The sequence below is a fragment of the Musca vetustissima genome, unplaced genomic scaffold, assembly GCF_032173495.1.
Source record: "Musca vetustissima isolate MV318-11 ecotype Yass unplaced genomic scaffold, APGP_CSIRO_Mvet_v1 utg22059, whole genome shotgun sequence".
In the NCBI taxonomy this organism is placed as follows: Eukaryota; Metazoa; Arthropoda; class Insecta; order Diptera; family Muscidae; genus Musca; species Musca vetustissima.
The window spans coordinates 102170-119948 of record NW_026880791.1 but is presented as its reverse complement, the minus strand read 5'-3'; the positions used below and the strand labels follow the sequence as shown (position 1 = coordinate 119948).

The 17779-nt window shown below is 31.0% G+C and overlaps 1 protein-coding gene across 1 annotated transcript in view; it reads left to right on the top strand.

Moving 5' to 3' along the window:
* The window catches only part of LOC133326631 (phosphopantothenate--cysteine ligase), a 53053-nt gene extending 40503 nt beyond the window's left edge, over positions 1–12550 (top strand). Inside the window, exons 3-5 of the mRNA XM_061535262.1 lie at positions 4200–4385; positions 9289–9426; positions 12385–12550. Of these exons, the coding sequence (XP_061391246.1) occupies positions 4200–4385; positions 9289–9426; positions 12385–12432 (372 nt within the window). The 3' untranslated portion in view covers positions 12433–12550. The remainder of the gene's footprint in view (positions 1–4199; positions 4386–9288; positions 9427–12384) is intronic.
* The last annotated feature ends 5229 nt before the right edge of the window (positions 12551–17779 follow it).

Here is a 17779-nt window from a genome sequence, read left to right as displayed (position 1 = left end):
TTGTGGTTTGACTTTTGGGGCAATTATTGGGTTCATTAAAATTTATGTTAAGTTTTTTTTTTTGGAAATTATTTAAAGATACAATTTTAGCTAACAAAGGAAATTGATTTATCGTAATCGGATCAATAAAATATGAATTTATTGTATTTCATTTAATTTCATTTCTGCTATATATTTCCTTTTAATTGAAATTTCAATTTCAAAAATTTTGTTATTTCTATTCCTTGTTGTCTAAAATGGTTTATGAAATCTCTCTCTTCTTCGTTTTCTTTATGGACTTACAGACATTTCCAAAGAGCTCATAACATTTTATTACTGTATCTTGAATACAGTTGAATATCATTTTTCATTTGCCATAACAATGCCAAGACATTGGCTTACTCTTGTCTTCTTCTTCTTTTCAGTTCTTCTTCGACAAAGACAGGTCATAAATATAAATGTTTTGTAAACGAAAAGAATTTATTTAAATATATGAACTGAAGGGGGAAAACGATTCGTATAAATATACTCTTAATAAAATTAGCATTTGTTCGAAATAAAAATGTAAATAATTTGTATTCATTTCCGTTCCAAATGAAAAATGCATTACTTTATTTGTTGGGAAGGGTCCAAAGTGGCGTATACTTTATGACAACATGTATACGTTACTGGGGACCAAACCAACAAAAATAGGGCTTAAAGGAAGATAAAGATAATTTGCGTATAAATATTTGTTCAAATTGCAAATGACTTGTAAATTTAGATACTTGAGTATCTTATTCTGCCCCTAATTGGAATTAATGGGATTTGAGCAGTGTTTTCCTTAAGGAAGCTGTGATTATAACTGTGGATTCTCATGACAAATTTTCCTATAAGAATAAATTATATTTAATTTATTAAACGGCAAAGGATTATTGTACTGAGTAAATTATAGTAAAAGGACTAAGCGTTGGCAGAAAAATTCATTACTCTGTATAGTAGCTCTGTCCCAACAATAATTAATTTTTTGTGATATAAGGATACGACTGAGGGTAGATTTTTTTCCATGAAATACAACTCTTTAGTTCCCTATTTAATTCTGTTATTCTTTTCTATACAAATTATCATTTGTAAATCGGTTTTTTTCCAAAATTATCTGTTGGGAATTATTGCCTGGGATTAGGGGATTACTGCGATTTTGTTCTGAATGATATAGGATTTTATTTTGATTGATACAGGGCGTATGAATTACGACAGCACTTATACGACCTATGGCATACTTTTTGCAATTTTCATTATTTATAAAGAAAAATTGCTCTATTCCAATGAAAGCTACTTGCATTAAAGGGACTATACGTTGGCAGAAAAATGCATTACTTTATACAGAATAAATTGCTCTGTCCCAACAATAATTTTTTGTGATTTAAGCTTACGACTGAGGGTAGATTTTTCCATGAAATACAACTCTTTTTGGTCCCTATTGAATTTTGATATTCTTTTCTATAAAAATTTTCATTTGGATATTGAAATTTATTTTTTCGAAAATTAATTAAATAATAATACTAATTTTTACGGAGGGAAAAAATGAATGCCTATGTTTAGGGGATTATTGTGATTTTATTATAAATGATACAACAAGGCGTATGAATTACGACAATACTTATACGACCTATGGCATTTATTTCGAATATTATTTGCTGGGAATTATTGCCTGGTATTAGAGGATTACTGTGATTTTATTCTGAATGATACAGCAGGGCGTATGAATTACGACAGTACTTATACGACCTATGGCATACTTTTTGCAATTATTATTATTTATGCACCATAAATTACTCTATTCCAATGAAAATTGTTTTTTTTTTTTGTTTGGATCTAAGGTTACAACTGAGCGTAGATTTTTTCTATGAAATATAACTCTTTAGTTCCCTATTGAATTCTGTTATTCTTTTCTATACAAATTTTCATTTGGATATTGAAATTTATTTTTTCGAAAATTAATTAATTAATAATACTAATTTTTACGGAGGGGAAAAATGATTGCCTATGTTAGGGGATTTTATTCTGAATGATACCTATGTCATAATTTTTGCAGAATAAATTGCTCCGAAGTTAAGCTGATTATATTTCATAATAATTTTCTCTGTGTGTTAGATTGAAAATGTTGAATTAAATGTTCTTGCTTACAAACCTCATAAATTGATCCCTTTAATCATCATCAAATCTAAAACTTAGATTTCTTCTATAGAAACAAATTTTTCCAAGAACTGATAGATTTTTTGTTTTTGAAAAACTGTCCTCTATAGAAAATAAATATTAATTTCTTTTTGTCTTGGAAATTTCTTCCATAGAATGATAGCCTGTCACTGAGAGCCAATTATATTCCTTAAAGATGATCAAGTTTTTCTACCAAAAAATTCTAAATTACTGATTTAATTTTTCAGAAATATTTGCACCCAGTTGGCGTATACGTATTGACGGCACGTATACGCACATTTGATTCACGCAGATTTAATATGTTTAATATTCACATTTTTTTCACGAAACAATATTAATTTCTTTAAAAAATTAACCAATTATATACTCCTCAAATTATACCAGCAATTAAATTCCACAACATTTTAATGCAAATCCTTGAATTCCATCATAAACTCTTTTACCAATAAAAAGTAAAGCATACTCAAACCGAACAAAAAACGAAACAAATAAACTTGAAACAAAAATCCCACACAATACAAAAAACAACAAGTACTACTACAACACTATAACCCCATATAACCATAAACTATTGTAAATAACAAGAAACCGCACGATTTGTTTTCATTTGAAAATTATTCTTTGTTGTGGATGGGAATTTTTACTATTCCGAAAAAAACACACGCCAAATAGCCAACATCCTTTCATCATAACCGCCAAACAAGTGAACTTATTTAAGTTGGTTGCTGGTGGTCATACATATTTTCCGAATTGCAATAGCTTTCGTAGAACTACAAACCATCGAAACACCAAAAACAATTAAAGCACATTGCTGCCATACCCATAGATGGATGGATCGATGGATGGTTGGATGGCAACAAAATAATTTTGTACAACATTGCTGCAACTGCTCACAAATCCTGACTTTCATCCTTCATCTGTTAGAAAAATAGAAATGAAAAATAGCCACACAAAATTTTTACACTGAATTTGAGTAAAATTCTTGTTTGTGTGGTAAGGGTTTTCTAAATTAGAAAAAATAGCAAAAAAATATGTGCCAAAAGTATGCCACACATGACCAAACAAAACCTCCTAACTATGTAATAATAAAATTACAACAAATTACAAATTCTCATACAAATAATTTATATACTTGAATTTGTAACTGAAATTAAATATCCTTTTTTTGCCTTCTTCATCGTGGTAGTTAGGAAAAAATATCCGGTCATAACAATTTAAGTGACATTAAATGTTTCATTTGGCATTGTGGTGAATTTAATTAATTTCCAACGAAAAAACGGCAATTTGTTGACCGCGATATGATGTGGTTTGTGGCTGCGGTGCATTTTATTGTGGTATTTTATACATTTCACGGCGAGATAATAAAAACAAAATGAAATTATAAATTTAATAATTTTTTTTTTTAGTTAAATTTTATTTAAAATGCAATCGAAAATTAATTTTTTAGAATGGTACTGCGTGTCGTATAACTGATGACAACAGTTATACGCCACAATGTCAAGGCATAATAATTAATACTCAATAAATGGGAATAGCAAACAAGTAAATCCTCATGAAATGTGACATTTTCTACATAATCTTTAAAAAATCAACTGAGATTCTAAGTGGAATTATAAATTAATATTTTTTAGTTAAATTTTATTTGAAATCAAATAGGAAATTTAGTGTTTAATATGGTCTGCGTGTCGTATAACTGATGACAATAGTTATACGCCACACTGACAGGGCATAATATTAATACTCAATAAATTGGAATAACAAAAAATGTTAAATTAAATGTGTCATTTTCTATAAAATCTCCAAAAAATTCGCCGGAAATAAATTTTGGATTTCTTCTATTAAAAGGTATCTTTAAAAGTTTTTTGATAATTTTTTTCCATAGAAATTTTTTTCTTAGCCGCAGTCTCTATACCTGTCTACATCCCTTATTCTTGTGTCCTTATATATAGTTATATTTAAAATTTTTTTGTTGTATATCCACAACATGTTCTAATTTTTGTTTTTATTTTCTCTTTTTCTTACAGCCCACTCACAAAATGCAATCGGGTGAAGGTGCGCCCACAATTTCATTACAGCTGGTGCCAAAAATGTTGGCACCATTGGTTAGCCTTTGGGTGCCGCAGGCATTTGTTGTCTCCTTTAAATTGGAAACCGATGAGAATTTATTGATTACCAAAGCTCGTGATAGTTTGAGTAAATACAAGCACAAGGTAAGTTACGAAAAATGTTCGATTTAAGTTAAAGATAAAAATTTAAATTTAGTTTGGATTAGGGGTAAAAAATGTCATTCATAATAGAAGTTATATAGTTGAAGAGAGTTTTATATATTATTATTTTATATAGTTACTGAAGACCTAGACGGTCATTAGAAGCGTCCACCCAGTGTCTATGGTAGACCTAGACGATTTTCAAAACTCCTTTGACTGACAAATGACTTCCAAGTATAAGTATGCGAAAGGCATTGTTAAGTAGACCACTTTCAATAATCTTACGCCTTTCAAAGCCTTAAAAATCGTATGTTGTCTATAGAATGTTCCATAAAGGCATTTTAAACCCTTTTTTTAAAGAACATCCCTTAAAATTAGAGAAAATTTTGTTAGAAGACTTATTAAATACCTTCTGTATTTAGGTACCTATGAAAATTCTCCAAAAGGATTAATTAGGCATTTCAAGAGATGACATGCTACTTGGAGATTCCGGAATTTTTTCCTTTGAAGTTCCTTGATGGTTTTACGCATGTAGGGGCATTATTCTGCCAGTAGGGACTTGAAGTTTCTGTTTAATTTTCAAAGCTTTCAGAAGGTTTTTGAACTTTGAATTGCACATATCAGTTCTCGAGAAAGGTATTTCAGGAGAATTATTATCCTCTGTAAACAATAATTAAAAAATTTCGGGCGAAAATAACACCTTGACAAATTTTACGGTGATCTTTTACATAACGGAAATGGGCGGGAACTTCATATATGATTTTGTTAGAACAACAATTTTCGATATAGGTCTTATTGACAACTTTCTATAGAAAAATAGGTATGGGAAAGAGAGGGAGAGAGACGGATAATGGTAGATATGAGGTGTTTTTAAATGGTTTATCAAAGGTCCGTATATAAAAAAGAAGTCTTTGAAGCAATTTCAATGGTATTCTGTTTATAGGTCTCTTGAAATGATCTGCCCTAGGAGACCTTTAAAAAGGCTGTCAGTCTAGCCGGCTGGTGCAAACGATAACTCTTGAAGGTAGTAATCGATTTTATCCAAACTTTGCGCATCTTAATATTTCTTCCACACTTAGTTCGAAAATGGGGAATATCGGTCCACATCTTCTGGTACATAGCCCACAAAATGGTCAAAATTGTTGAAAAAATTAATTATATAATAATATGCGATGGTCTATCCGATTAGAACCAAACCTACAACCTATTATCATTAGCAAACCTAGATGAAGTAGGAAGATGGGACCCATTAATCCACTCCTTCTGACACCTGCCTCATAAATGGTCAAAGTGTTCAATATTTACAACTCCAAATTTAGGCGAATGGTATATCCGATTTTAACCAAACTTTGCACAACACAATAACATTACCAATCCCAGTTCGAAGATGGGACCCGTTGGCCCACTCCTTCTGGTACCTCCCCCACAAAGGGTCAACATTTTCAATATTTTTAAATGAAATATGAGGCAAATGGAATGTCCGATTTGAAGCAAACTTTGCCCAACGTATTATCTTTACCAACCCTAGATCAAGTAGGAAGATGGGATGTATAGGTGCAATCCTTCCGGTACCTCCCCCACAAGTGGTCAAAATGTTCAATATTTATAAATTCAATATATTATTATCTTCACAAATCCTGGGGCATATCCTCATCCTCCAGAAAGCGTCCATATTTTATAAAATTGTAAATTTTATAAATTGAAGCAAATTGAATAACCGAATCTGAAACCTCTTTGATAAAAACATGTGTGTAATTAAGACAACCTGGAAAAATCATATGCTGATTTTGTCGATCACAAAATCAAAAAATCTTGGAACGTGATCTTCCAAATTGGTGGACTTGCGCAAAAGACCGACACGCGTTGAAATCTTTTTTAAGCTCGGCTTATGGAACAACCGTTCTGTAACAAGCCAGCTAAATAAGTAAGTAAGATTTTGTCGATCGGCAACCACTGACACTTTTTACTTCTTATTTGTCAAAATTGGTTTGTAAAATCTCAAGAATATAAGCCTAAGATAGAAGGCTATCAGAAAGGTTTAGCCTATAGCAAAACATCTGGAATGGTTTTCGGTCTATAGGAGAATTTCTTCAAAGTTCTTTAGAGAGATACGGTGTCTTAAAAAGAACACAAATGCCTTCTTGGTAGATTAAGACTTCTCAGCCTTGTCCCGAAGTCTATTATAAATTATATGACGAATCTCTTCTGTCCAAAAAAGGCCTTTAGAAAGGATTCATGTCTAAGGAATATCACTGGAAATAAATTATTCTTAATATATTGATTTTAGAAAAATCCAAGTACATATATAAGAATATCTTTAGAAGGGTCTTCTGACTATTGAAAGATATCCTAGATGGCATCTATTTGAAAACAGCCTTTACCGATTATATTAGAATCCAAAATTACATCCGTCTTGTCGATATTCATAGAGTCATTCCTAAGATACCCTGTCTATAAAAGGAAATAAGAATGTATTTTGTATACATAAGGTCTTGAAGGTCTTTCATCTATATAAGACAATTTTCTGGTCTTAAGGCTATGGAAATAACTTTAAAAAATTCTGTGTATAAAAAAATACTTCAAAAAGTCTTCTGTATCTGGGTGCCTTTTTGAGGTCTATACAAGTCTCCTTTCCTTGTAGAAGATATTTCTTCAATTATCCTTTCTAAGGCATTTAGAAAACCTTCCAAAAATCTGATGTGTGAAGAGTAATGTCTTTCTTCTATATGTGGGGGTGTATATTAAATTTTGCAAATAAATTGTTACTACTCATCGCATGTTTGGTATTGAAAATGGGATATATCGGTATACGTGTTGGTATAGTCCCCATACAACAATACCGCCAAATTTTCGATAGTTTGTGGATTTTTGGCACGTTTTTTTCAACTGGATAGGCTGTAATTTGAATTTGCTGATACCAAAACATATCAATATTGGACAATTTTTTACGATGGCTCCAAGATAGATCCGAATATGTGGGGGATATTCGGAATTAAAAGGATTTTTGGTACGTTTCTAAACAATAATTCAAAATTCTTTCTAAAAACTATTAATTTTTAACTCCATGACCTTTTAAATCCCTCTTCCTCTTGTTTAACACTAGATTGCCGAAAGCAGTCATTTTGACGGTTTTTCAATTTCAAGTACAAAAAAAATTGTGTATATTATGACACAGCTTTTTAAAATTTGGTGACATAGAACTACGTTTATTAATCATAGCAGCTGCTTCCTCCCATTTTTCATTCCCCGTATTCACATGTGCTATACCTATATGACCTAAAATTGGTATAAAGTAAATTTCTTATATGACCAGATCAGTACAACAACATCGAAACCCGTTTGCTACTCTAGAAACACAAACGAACACACAAATCGGGAAAAATAAATTTTATATTTCCAGTCGATTTCACTCTTAGAGTAAAGACTTACTCTTTTTGGAACATTTTGTCTGCGTTCTTATTTTTCAAAAAGGGAAACTCGAGTGCCCTCCCGCCGAAAACAAATAATAACAACGTTTTGTATGATTGTAAATAATGTAAAAAGTATTAAAAAATAAGTTTAAAAAAATTTCTTTACAAAATAAAAATTCTTTCAGAATGAGGTCATTTTGACCGATTTTAGGCAATATAGGTATATACAAAATTCCAGTCTTTCTATTGTTAATATTTCCACACCTTTCTATTTTATTTTATTTATTTTTTGCTTAAATATGCTAATACCCAAAAAATCTCCAGTTTATAATCGAAGCGAATATTCTTTTTAAATTTCATAAAAAATTCGAAAACTTTTTTCCTTCTTCTTTTTGTATCCTTAAATTAATTTTGTGCTAATATCAAACGTGTTCTACATACAAATAATCAAACAGAAAACAACCAAAAAGGAAAAATGACGACATTATCTCTGCTAGCTGACAACACTAAACATCCTTTCACTCTCGGGACTCATCGTGTATATGTGAGTGTGTCTAAACACTAGTAGGTGTGCATTGTTTTTTTCTGTTTTGTTAAACAAATATCCTGTTTTTGTTTATCTTCTTCGAACACATGTAAACAATGACAACACACGACTAGTAAACTAAAAATTGTGAACAGTTGTGGAAGGATATTTCACATTTGTGTATTTTGTATCATAGTATGTGTGTGTGTTTTTGTATTTTGCAATTTTCATTTTCATTTCGAACACTTGTCGTCGTCATTTACTGACAACGAAGTGCTGGACACAATGTTTTTGTAACTGAAAACAACACGCTGTCTATATGAGTATACTCTATATGTATGTAAGATTGTGTGTAGGTGTAAAATGTGTCCTGTATGCAGTTGCATTCATACATAGTTACATTTTTGTTTGTAATACCTTTCAATGACTATGGAATTACAGCAGGTTGCCAAAGTATTTACACAATAATTTCAACACAAATGTGCGACAAACATGCAAGCATATGTATATGTCCACTAGAATAATTTAGAGAGATATTTACACCATATACACTCTGAGATAAAATGCAAAAGAAGTTAAGTGCGATTGCGATTGTTGGAAGTTCAGTATAGGACGTACATGCATTGACATAGATATAGCTTCAGATTTAGATATAGCTCCCATATATATTTTCATCCGATTTTAGGTATATTTCAGGATCCATATGTAGTCGGGCTAGTCCTACTTTACTACTTTCCTTACTGGTTTATGTCTATATTTCAGCATTTCTGTGTTGACCAGGATATTAGAAATGTAGGGTGGTGTGAATAAAACATACGTCAAACTTGTTTTCCGGCCACCTCCGAATTATTTCTCTTTCAATTGTTACTATTTACCACATATATATATATATATATATATATTATAGTTTTCTTCTATAGTTATATTAATTGTTCTATTTCTTTCTACTTTTTCACATTTCTCTTTGTAGTTGGTTATTGCAAACATTTTGCAAACACGTAAACATCGTGTGGTCTTTGTTACGCCCAACAGCTCCTATGAAGTACACCTAAGTAGAGAACAAGCACTGCAAGGCCTTGAAATTGAGGAACCAATTGTTGCTGATGTAGTAAGTATAACAAACAACAACTACAACAAAAACTAAAAAAATACAACACAAAAAACTTTTCACTTTTCCTTTTTCTTTGTTACACTTGTTTTTGTTGTTCTTGGGGTCCTAAAAACATTGGCCTTTTTTTTGAAAATTTTCTGCTTGCCATTGCAAACAGGCAGTCGTCTGAACTGTGAAAATAAATAACATTTTAGAATGTTAAAGGGACAATGGTTGTGGAATGCCATAAACTTTTGTTTGAACTTTCCTTATCCACCAACGGCAACAACAACGAAATCAACGTCAAAACTCACATTTTAATATTAAACACACAAGAAAACAACAACTACAACGTCATTTTAACCTTTTGACTTCATTAGGCCACAACACAACATTCATACTTTTTACAAAAAAAGTTTTTTGCTGTTTTTGTTTTCTTTTGACGTTTGAAATTAATATTAAAACAGCTTTCAAAAATTATTGTTTCTTCGAACTAATGTGTTGTGGTATGGGGTATTGAATGTCTTAAACTTAAACAAGAAAAATTAGAACATTCTCCACAATGTGTCCATTTTAAATGTTTTATAAAGGTAAAGGATATTCGAAAAAATTATTTTGAAAAAAAAAATAATAATAAAATCGTTGACCTACAAAAGTTTTTACAAACAAATTAGAAAATGTAAAGGGTTTTTATGCCCACAAAACTTTGCGGACGCATCTGTTCCCAGGGGATTATTCAGAGACCATTATATTTCAATAGACTTCAATTCCAGCAAATGCCTCAAAACCTGGATAAATTTCAGGCATTCTTCCAGTAGCAGCGAAGAAGGTATTTTGAAAGTATCTTTAAGAGATCTTCTCCTGGTACTATGCCCAGGAAATCATATAGAGACGTTTAGTGATCTTCTATGGCCAGTAAACTCGAAATGAAGAACATATTCCAGATATTTTTAATAAAAAAACATATTTCTTAGTATCTGGCGATTTTTTTTCTATAACAATATATTCCTATTTACATTGCGAATTTTTTGCTATAGCAAACATGATTCTTTGAACCTGTAAATGTTTTTCATTGGAAGAAAAATAAAAAAAATGTAGAAAAAATTCGGTCCTGACAAATGTTTCTTATATTAAAAAATGATCATTCGGACTTGACGAAGTTTTTTTCAATATAAAATTATTCTTCGGACCCGACGAATTTTTTCTTATAGAAAATATTATCCTTCAAATTGGTGATTTTTTTCTTATAGAAAAAACATGATCCTTTGGGGTTTACTAACATTTTTCTATAGAAAAAGTTTATGCTTCAGACCTGACGATTTTTTCTTTTAGAAAAAAATCATCCTTGGATTTTTTCTATAGAAAACAATTTTTTCCTATAGAAAATAATGATCCTTCGAACCTGACGAAGTTTTTTTTCTATAGAAAAAATTATTCTTAGGCCTGAAGATTTTTTCCTATTGAAAAAAATGATCCTTCGACCTGACAATTTTTTCCTATAGTTAAAATGATTCTTCGAACGAATTTTTCTTGTAGACACAAATGTTTGTTCTAGCCTGACGAATTTGTTCCTATAGAAAAAATTATCATTCGGACCTGACGAATTCTTTCCCATAGAAAAAAATTATCCTACGGACCTGACGAATTTGTTTTTGTAGAAAAAATTATCGTTTGGATTGGACGATTTTTTTCTCTAGAAAAAATGGTCTTTGGACCTGGCCTGCGAGAGTACTTTAAAGAAAAATTGTGTCCTATGCGTTACAGGAATATTATATGCTTTCTAGAATACCCCGAAGAAATTTTAGACCGGTTTTGTAGCACTTTCAAATTTCTTTTAGAAGTTTCCTAGGTGTTTCCCTATGCCGGAGACTCATCAGAGACCTTTAATACTCCGGAGTTAATGACACTTTTTTATCAAAAGCTTACAGAGGTCATTATAGATATATAAGACCTTTCAGAGGACTCGAATGCCTTCGAATATCTTCTGTCTCATGGAAACCGTTCAGAGCCGGAACCAGGGGACTTTCCAAAAACATCTTCTTCATACCTACCAGACTTTTCAAAGGCCTTTAAGTTTCCTAATTAGAGTTACTGAGATATCTACCGGGACGCCTGTCAGAAAACTTCAATATCCAAACAAGCGTTCTTATGTAGGAGATTTTCAGATAATTTTGGCTCAAAAGTCCTTCCCTAAGATTTCTATCGTCATAACATAAGTATTCATGGCAAACAGAGGTTTTGAGATGTCTTTTAATAGAACATTATTTCTCAGGTACCTTTTTGTTAAGAACATATGGTCGTCTATGTCCTGTATAATTTTGTAATGCCTTGGACATATTCCTCAGGTCACACAAGGATATAATACATTGTACAAGAAATCTTTGAGATGTCTAATACAGATATAAGAAATTTGAAATGAGTTTTTTGGTCAGGCGAAATTTTAAAGGTCTTTCCATGCACAGAGAATTTTTCTTATTCAGGGGAGTCATTCCCAAGTCTTCACAGGAAACCTTCAAATCGGATTCTACGAGCACTAAACACTTTTCAGAGGAAAGGATCCCTCAGGTGCCTCTTATATATGTGTGAGGCCATTTGGATGTTTTTTTTTTATTACAATCCTTAAATTTCAGGCACATTGAGAAAACTTTAAGGCTTTAAATAACTTTCTTTGAGATGCCCTTTTTTGTACAAATTTGTATATGGACCATCCTTTGGGCAAAATCTATATGTCGTATATAGATATAGGTCCTTATAAAGTAATATATGTCGTATCTTCATTCTATAATGACTCTTTGGCGCATTTTTTCTCTCGACACCCGATATTGGTATCTCACGTAGAAAACCTTACAAAGGTGGTTCACTTATAGAATATTTTTTTAGTTTTAATTTACATCCAAACTATTATAATAATTTAAATAAATTTCAAATTATAATTTTCCTACATCATCTCACCTATTTTCCCCTTCTTTTCTACAGGTACAAAAACACAGCGAATTCATAAATTCGGGTATGTCTCGACAATGACCAATGTCAATGCGACAGCGACAACAGCAACGACATCACATGCAAGTTGATTGTCGCGTGACAACGCCGCATTTTTGTCGATTGCTGAATCCTGGACCTGGTATTGGACGACGGTATTGAAAAAAGGAAAATGATTAAGTTTACGTTAAAAACCGAAAACAAAAACACCAAACCAACAACACATATAAATCCCGTAACAGAAAACAACACCAATCCCATAAAACAGAACATCATAAAACCAAGAACAACAACACCACCCAAACAAATTAACATATTCAGGTAAACAAATAATAATTTGTGTTATTAGACTTTACTCCTCCCCCAAATTACACCGACTATCACCACGACGCCACCCAAGAGAGAATTATAACTCCCGCAAAGCCCAGACAAACATACCCATACTGTTTTGGGATAGTCATAACCTATACCGGAGACCCCCATCCCTCATATATCTACCGGATAGCCCGTTGGTCTACATTCTGTTGTTTTTTTATTGATCCATTTTGTGACCAGTTTTGACATCTAATACTGCGTGTGTGGGAGGAGTAAAAGTCAGAATGTAGTTTAGTAAAAATGTTATCTATTCTTAGTATCAATTAGTTTATTATTAGTTTGTTTTCTTTCTCCTTATATTCTTCAGCTATTATTCTATAAATAACTTAAATATTCTATAAATATTATTTTTTGTTATTGTTTAATTAACTATAAGCTACAGAAGCTATAACAATTGTAACCGAACTTTCTTCACGAACCTTTAAACATAATTAGAATTTTTATGAAGACTACATTTTTTATTGTAAATGTCTAGGGATATTTTTTCATTATTAATATTATTATTGTTTGTCTTGGGGTTTTTGGGTTTATTATTACATTTAAGTAATTAAGTCCTAATTTGTTTGGTTTTTTCATTAGGGTTAGAGTGTCATGCAATGGCCATCCTTCCCTGGTGTCCATTATTATCAGTTACCTATCAATCATCATTATTCACTTTCATCATCATTTTTTTTGTGTCATTTTTTGTTGTCAACATTTCATGACCACTCCACAAAACAAAAATATTCATTATGATAAATTCTGCAGGTCCTTGACGGGGGTCAAATGGTTTATAGAGAATTAAATTCAGGGTTAAACTGGAATTTAGTAAATTGTGCTATACGTTGGGCGCCAATAGAATTTGTGATATTATTATATTACAAAAAACTGTGCCATCCACAGGATCGTTTAATATCGTTTAAGCTTTGAATATATGTATAATATCCACAGAGGTCCTAAATCAATTGAATATATGTTAAAGATCCACACAGAATTTCTATTGAAAGAGAAAAGAAGAGCTCTGCAAGAAATGCCTTCTAAATATCGTTCAAGTTCCGAAATATCGTTTTCTTCAGAGAGTTTTTGTCGATTAAAAATTATCTGATGTAAGACAGATTATAGGCATTCTTTTAGATGTCTTATGCATAGCTCTCAATATTTTTCTAAACAACACTTATCAAAGGCTGAACTTTCTATCAATGTAAAGTGGAATATTTAATAGACTCTCATATTCGACGCCACAATTTTTCTCCCCGTTTATTTTCCGACTTTATCCACTTAAGTTTTAAACTGCCTTTAAATTTCTTTAAACCAAAACTCCTTCTCGTTTGTATGCCAACTTAAACGTTTTTACCTCCTTTTTAATGGCGCAAAGAATAAAAAAAGAACTCATAAATTGCCACAAAATATCAAAACCAAGTTCGTGACCTGCTTTAAGTGTTTAACGCCAACTACCGCCACCATCAAAATCTAAACACAAATGGAAAAAGTACAAAATACTACAACAAAAAGACTTCGTATGAATATCAAAATACCAACGAACGAACGTTGTAGGCTTCAAAACCCTAACCTACTAAATGCAAGGACAAATCTATAAAAAAAATCCAACATACAGCAAAAAACAACACAACCAACACCTCATATAAATGTTGAATATCCTTTTGCTGTTGGTATTCGCTTTTGTAAAATGTTAACTGCGGTAATATATTTCTGACAAATGTGTCAGTAATGTATGTATGGGAATTTGTAGACCGATGATGGATGGGTGGATACGAAAATGAATGGCTGGGTGGTAATTTATATTAACAATTCCATGTTCGATTTATAGGTAAAAGCAATTGTAAACTAAATCTTTTGACAGACTTAAAGCGTAAATCCCGTAAACCATTATTTGCCATCCTAATAAGTTCATATTTTACAAGTTATGGAAGTAATATGAATTATTGACCCATAACTTTTATACCAAAAGCCCTATAGAAATTTTCCACTGTTTTCAATTTGTCGGTCGGTGCATTATCCTTTGGGCAATTAATTTCCTTTGCCTTTGGAAAGCCTTGATAAAAATGTCATTTCCATTTGTGCCATGCAAATTAAGCAGCCATAACCCTACCATTCGGCCGCTCCCTTTAACCTTCTTTCATGAATGAATGAATTGGTCGCGACACTATAAAATTTCAATACAATGTTGATAAATGATAATGACTTTGAGGCATGTAAAATAACAACAAATTTCAGTAACATTCATTACAATTTACAGTCAGATAAGGTAGTAGTCAATAATGATTAGAAATTAAAGGTTAGGAGGTCGAAAAGGAAAAATAAACTATAGAAACAGCAATTAAATGCAAATAAATTCCCGACTGGTGGGACATTTTTATGGATAACATAAATGTTTGGGTGTCTGTCAATGAAATAATAATGAAAGTCTCAGAACATTTTCTGAATTAAATTTGGTGTTTTATTTTGAATTTTGTTTTGAATCCCTAGTTTTTCCTCTTTGAACATTTTATTTTGCAAAACTTATTTTGTTTTGCATTTTTCATTATAATCCTTAATTTTGTTTATTTGATTTTGGATTTTGTATTATAATTTTTCAAAATTGTTTTTTTTATTCATTTGAAAAATTTCTTTGATTTGTCATTTATTTTTTATTTAAATCCTTTTATCCACTTTTATTATTTTATTTTTCAAATTAAAGCACTTCTCGTTATTCAGGTTTGCAATTTGGATCGAATTTACATTGCATAGAACGTTTATCATAAACTTTTTCCAATGAGATTTCAAATTTCTGATAATGGTTTCAAAGCAATTAAGACTAAATCAACATATTTGTTAATTAGATAAGCGAGTGTATATTTTAGTATCGCATTTCTTCAAACAATTTACCAAAAGGCAAGTTATGCCAAGGTCAGAGAGAGAGATATGTGTTAATGTTCAACGATATTAATTTCTGACCTTGGCATTGAAAAATTGTTCTATATTGCGTTTTTGTTATATCTTTGAAATTTAAAGATTATTTTTAAGATCTTCTGTGTCTCGATTCCTTATCGGGTACTTCCTCCTTTTTCGTTTTCTTTTTTCCGTGATTTGTCACGAGATTGCATTTCTTCTTGTTATAGGAAAGCATTTATAAATCATTTATTCTTATTACGCTCTTTAAACATTTCGGTTTATTCGTATTCTCTTCAAGATATAAAATAATGTCTAGGAATTGACTTAAATTATGCTATGGCATAGCGTATTATTTTATGTCCCTATTATAGATGTATACTTTAATAGGTTCATTTTTATGTTTATTTTCCGTGAAATTTCACGAGGTATTTTTTTGCTTCTTTTAAATCATTAATTATTATTACGCTTTAAAAAATCTAAGTTTATTCATATTCTCTTCAAGATATGAAATTATGTCTAGGAATTGACTTTAAACAAATTATGGCATGACATAAAAGTATGCCTCTGCAAGGGTTTACAATTTAATTGATATTTAATTTTGAAAATCAGCTAAATTGTAAATCATCGCAGAGGCATTGTTTTTTTTCAGTAAAAATTTTGGCGCAAAATTTTTCTGACAATAAATGGGTATCCAAACGATATCCAAAAGTCCCGAATTGATATTGACCAAGTTTTCCCCGGACCCTTGTTGCGTCCAAAATGTTTATTTTTTATGTAGAGAGCACGAAATTTGTTCTTGGGAGCATTTTTCAAATGTATCATTGTGTATTAACTTGTCGTATTCATTAGAATTGAAAATAATTTACCCTTATTATTACCGACAAATAATTATACTTGCCTACTATTTTGTTTCACCATGTTTACCCATAAATGTCATTGAAAATTTGATGTAGAAATGCCAAAATTAATATCTATGGATTTTTCAAAGTACTTGCCTGCTTTTTTATGACAAATTGTTTGACGCAATTGTACTTTGCTAAAAATTGCATATAAATCAAAATATTTCTTTGATATTTATGTGAAATAAATCCAGTATCGGAATGGTGTATTTTTATTTGTTATTTTGTCATTTGAAAGACAAATTATCTGTTAAAAGGGAAAGCAAGTTTTGGAGCCTTTTCTACAACTTGTAAACATGTTCCTTTCATTGTTCTCTGTTTAGTTTTCTTTGCAGTTGATTGCAAAAGATATATTAGTTTTGATATATTATTTATTTAGAATTTCCTGTTTAGACTTTGTGGAGTTGAGGTCCTGAGAATGATTGCTTACTTTTTTTCAGCTGCATATCTTGGTTCACAAAGTCTTGTTTAAAGCATCATATTTTTTAAACACAATTTGTATTTATATTCCTTGATTATGTAGATTTGGGAAGTATTGTCAATAAGTGTTATTTTTATGAAAATATGTTGTATGTAAGGGATATAAATTGACTTATTTTGCAAGCTCAATGGATATTTTATGTTCAGGCAATATTCTATATAAACTCCATAAGAAATTATGGGTCCATGATCAGAAACACAATCCCTTAGATAATACATGAACGGATGTGGAAATCATATTCAAAATATTAATTTTATTACAGTTTAGGGGCTTACCTTAGTGAAGAGGTCAATAGAGATTGAAGTTTTGTAAATTTTATTGCCGCTATTTTTGAAAAGAATTATTTCCCCTTAGTTAGATTCAGTATTGTAGTATATAGTAATAAATTTCCCCCAAATAGCAGGATACTATAGACATAGAATCATCGATATTTTTGAAAGAACTTTTGAAGGCAGTTACGTGACAAATGTAGTCCCTGTAATAGCTCACTAGGAGTTGACTGTGTTTTGTTTAAGCAGTCTATATATAGACTGCTTAATTTGGGGGTATTTATTTTGAAATTGTTTATTTTAAATAACCCTAACAGAAAAGCTCTCATATGATTTGTTTGCACATTTATATGATGTTAAATATCTAAAACACTTTCGAAATCGTCCCTTAAATTAAATCATGTGTACGTGCCAGGTGTTATGGACCTTCTGAACTTTAACTGGCATTTGATAGGTCTTCTGACTTTTTTTTTTGATTGTTTTATAGAATTATA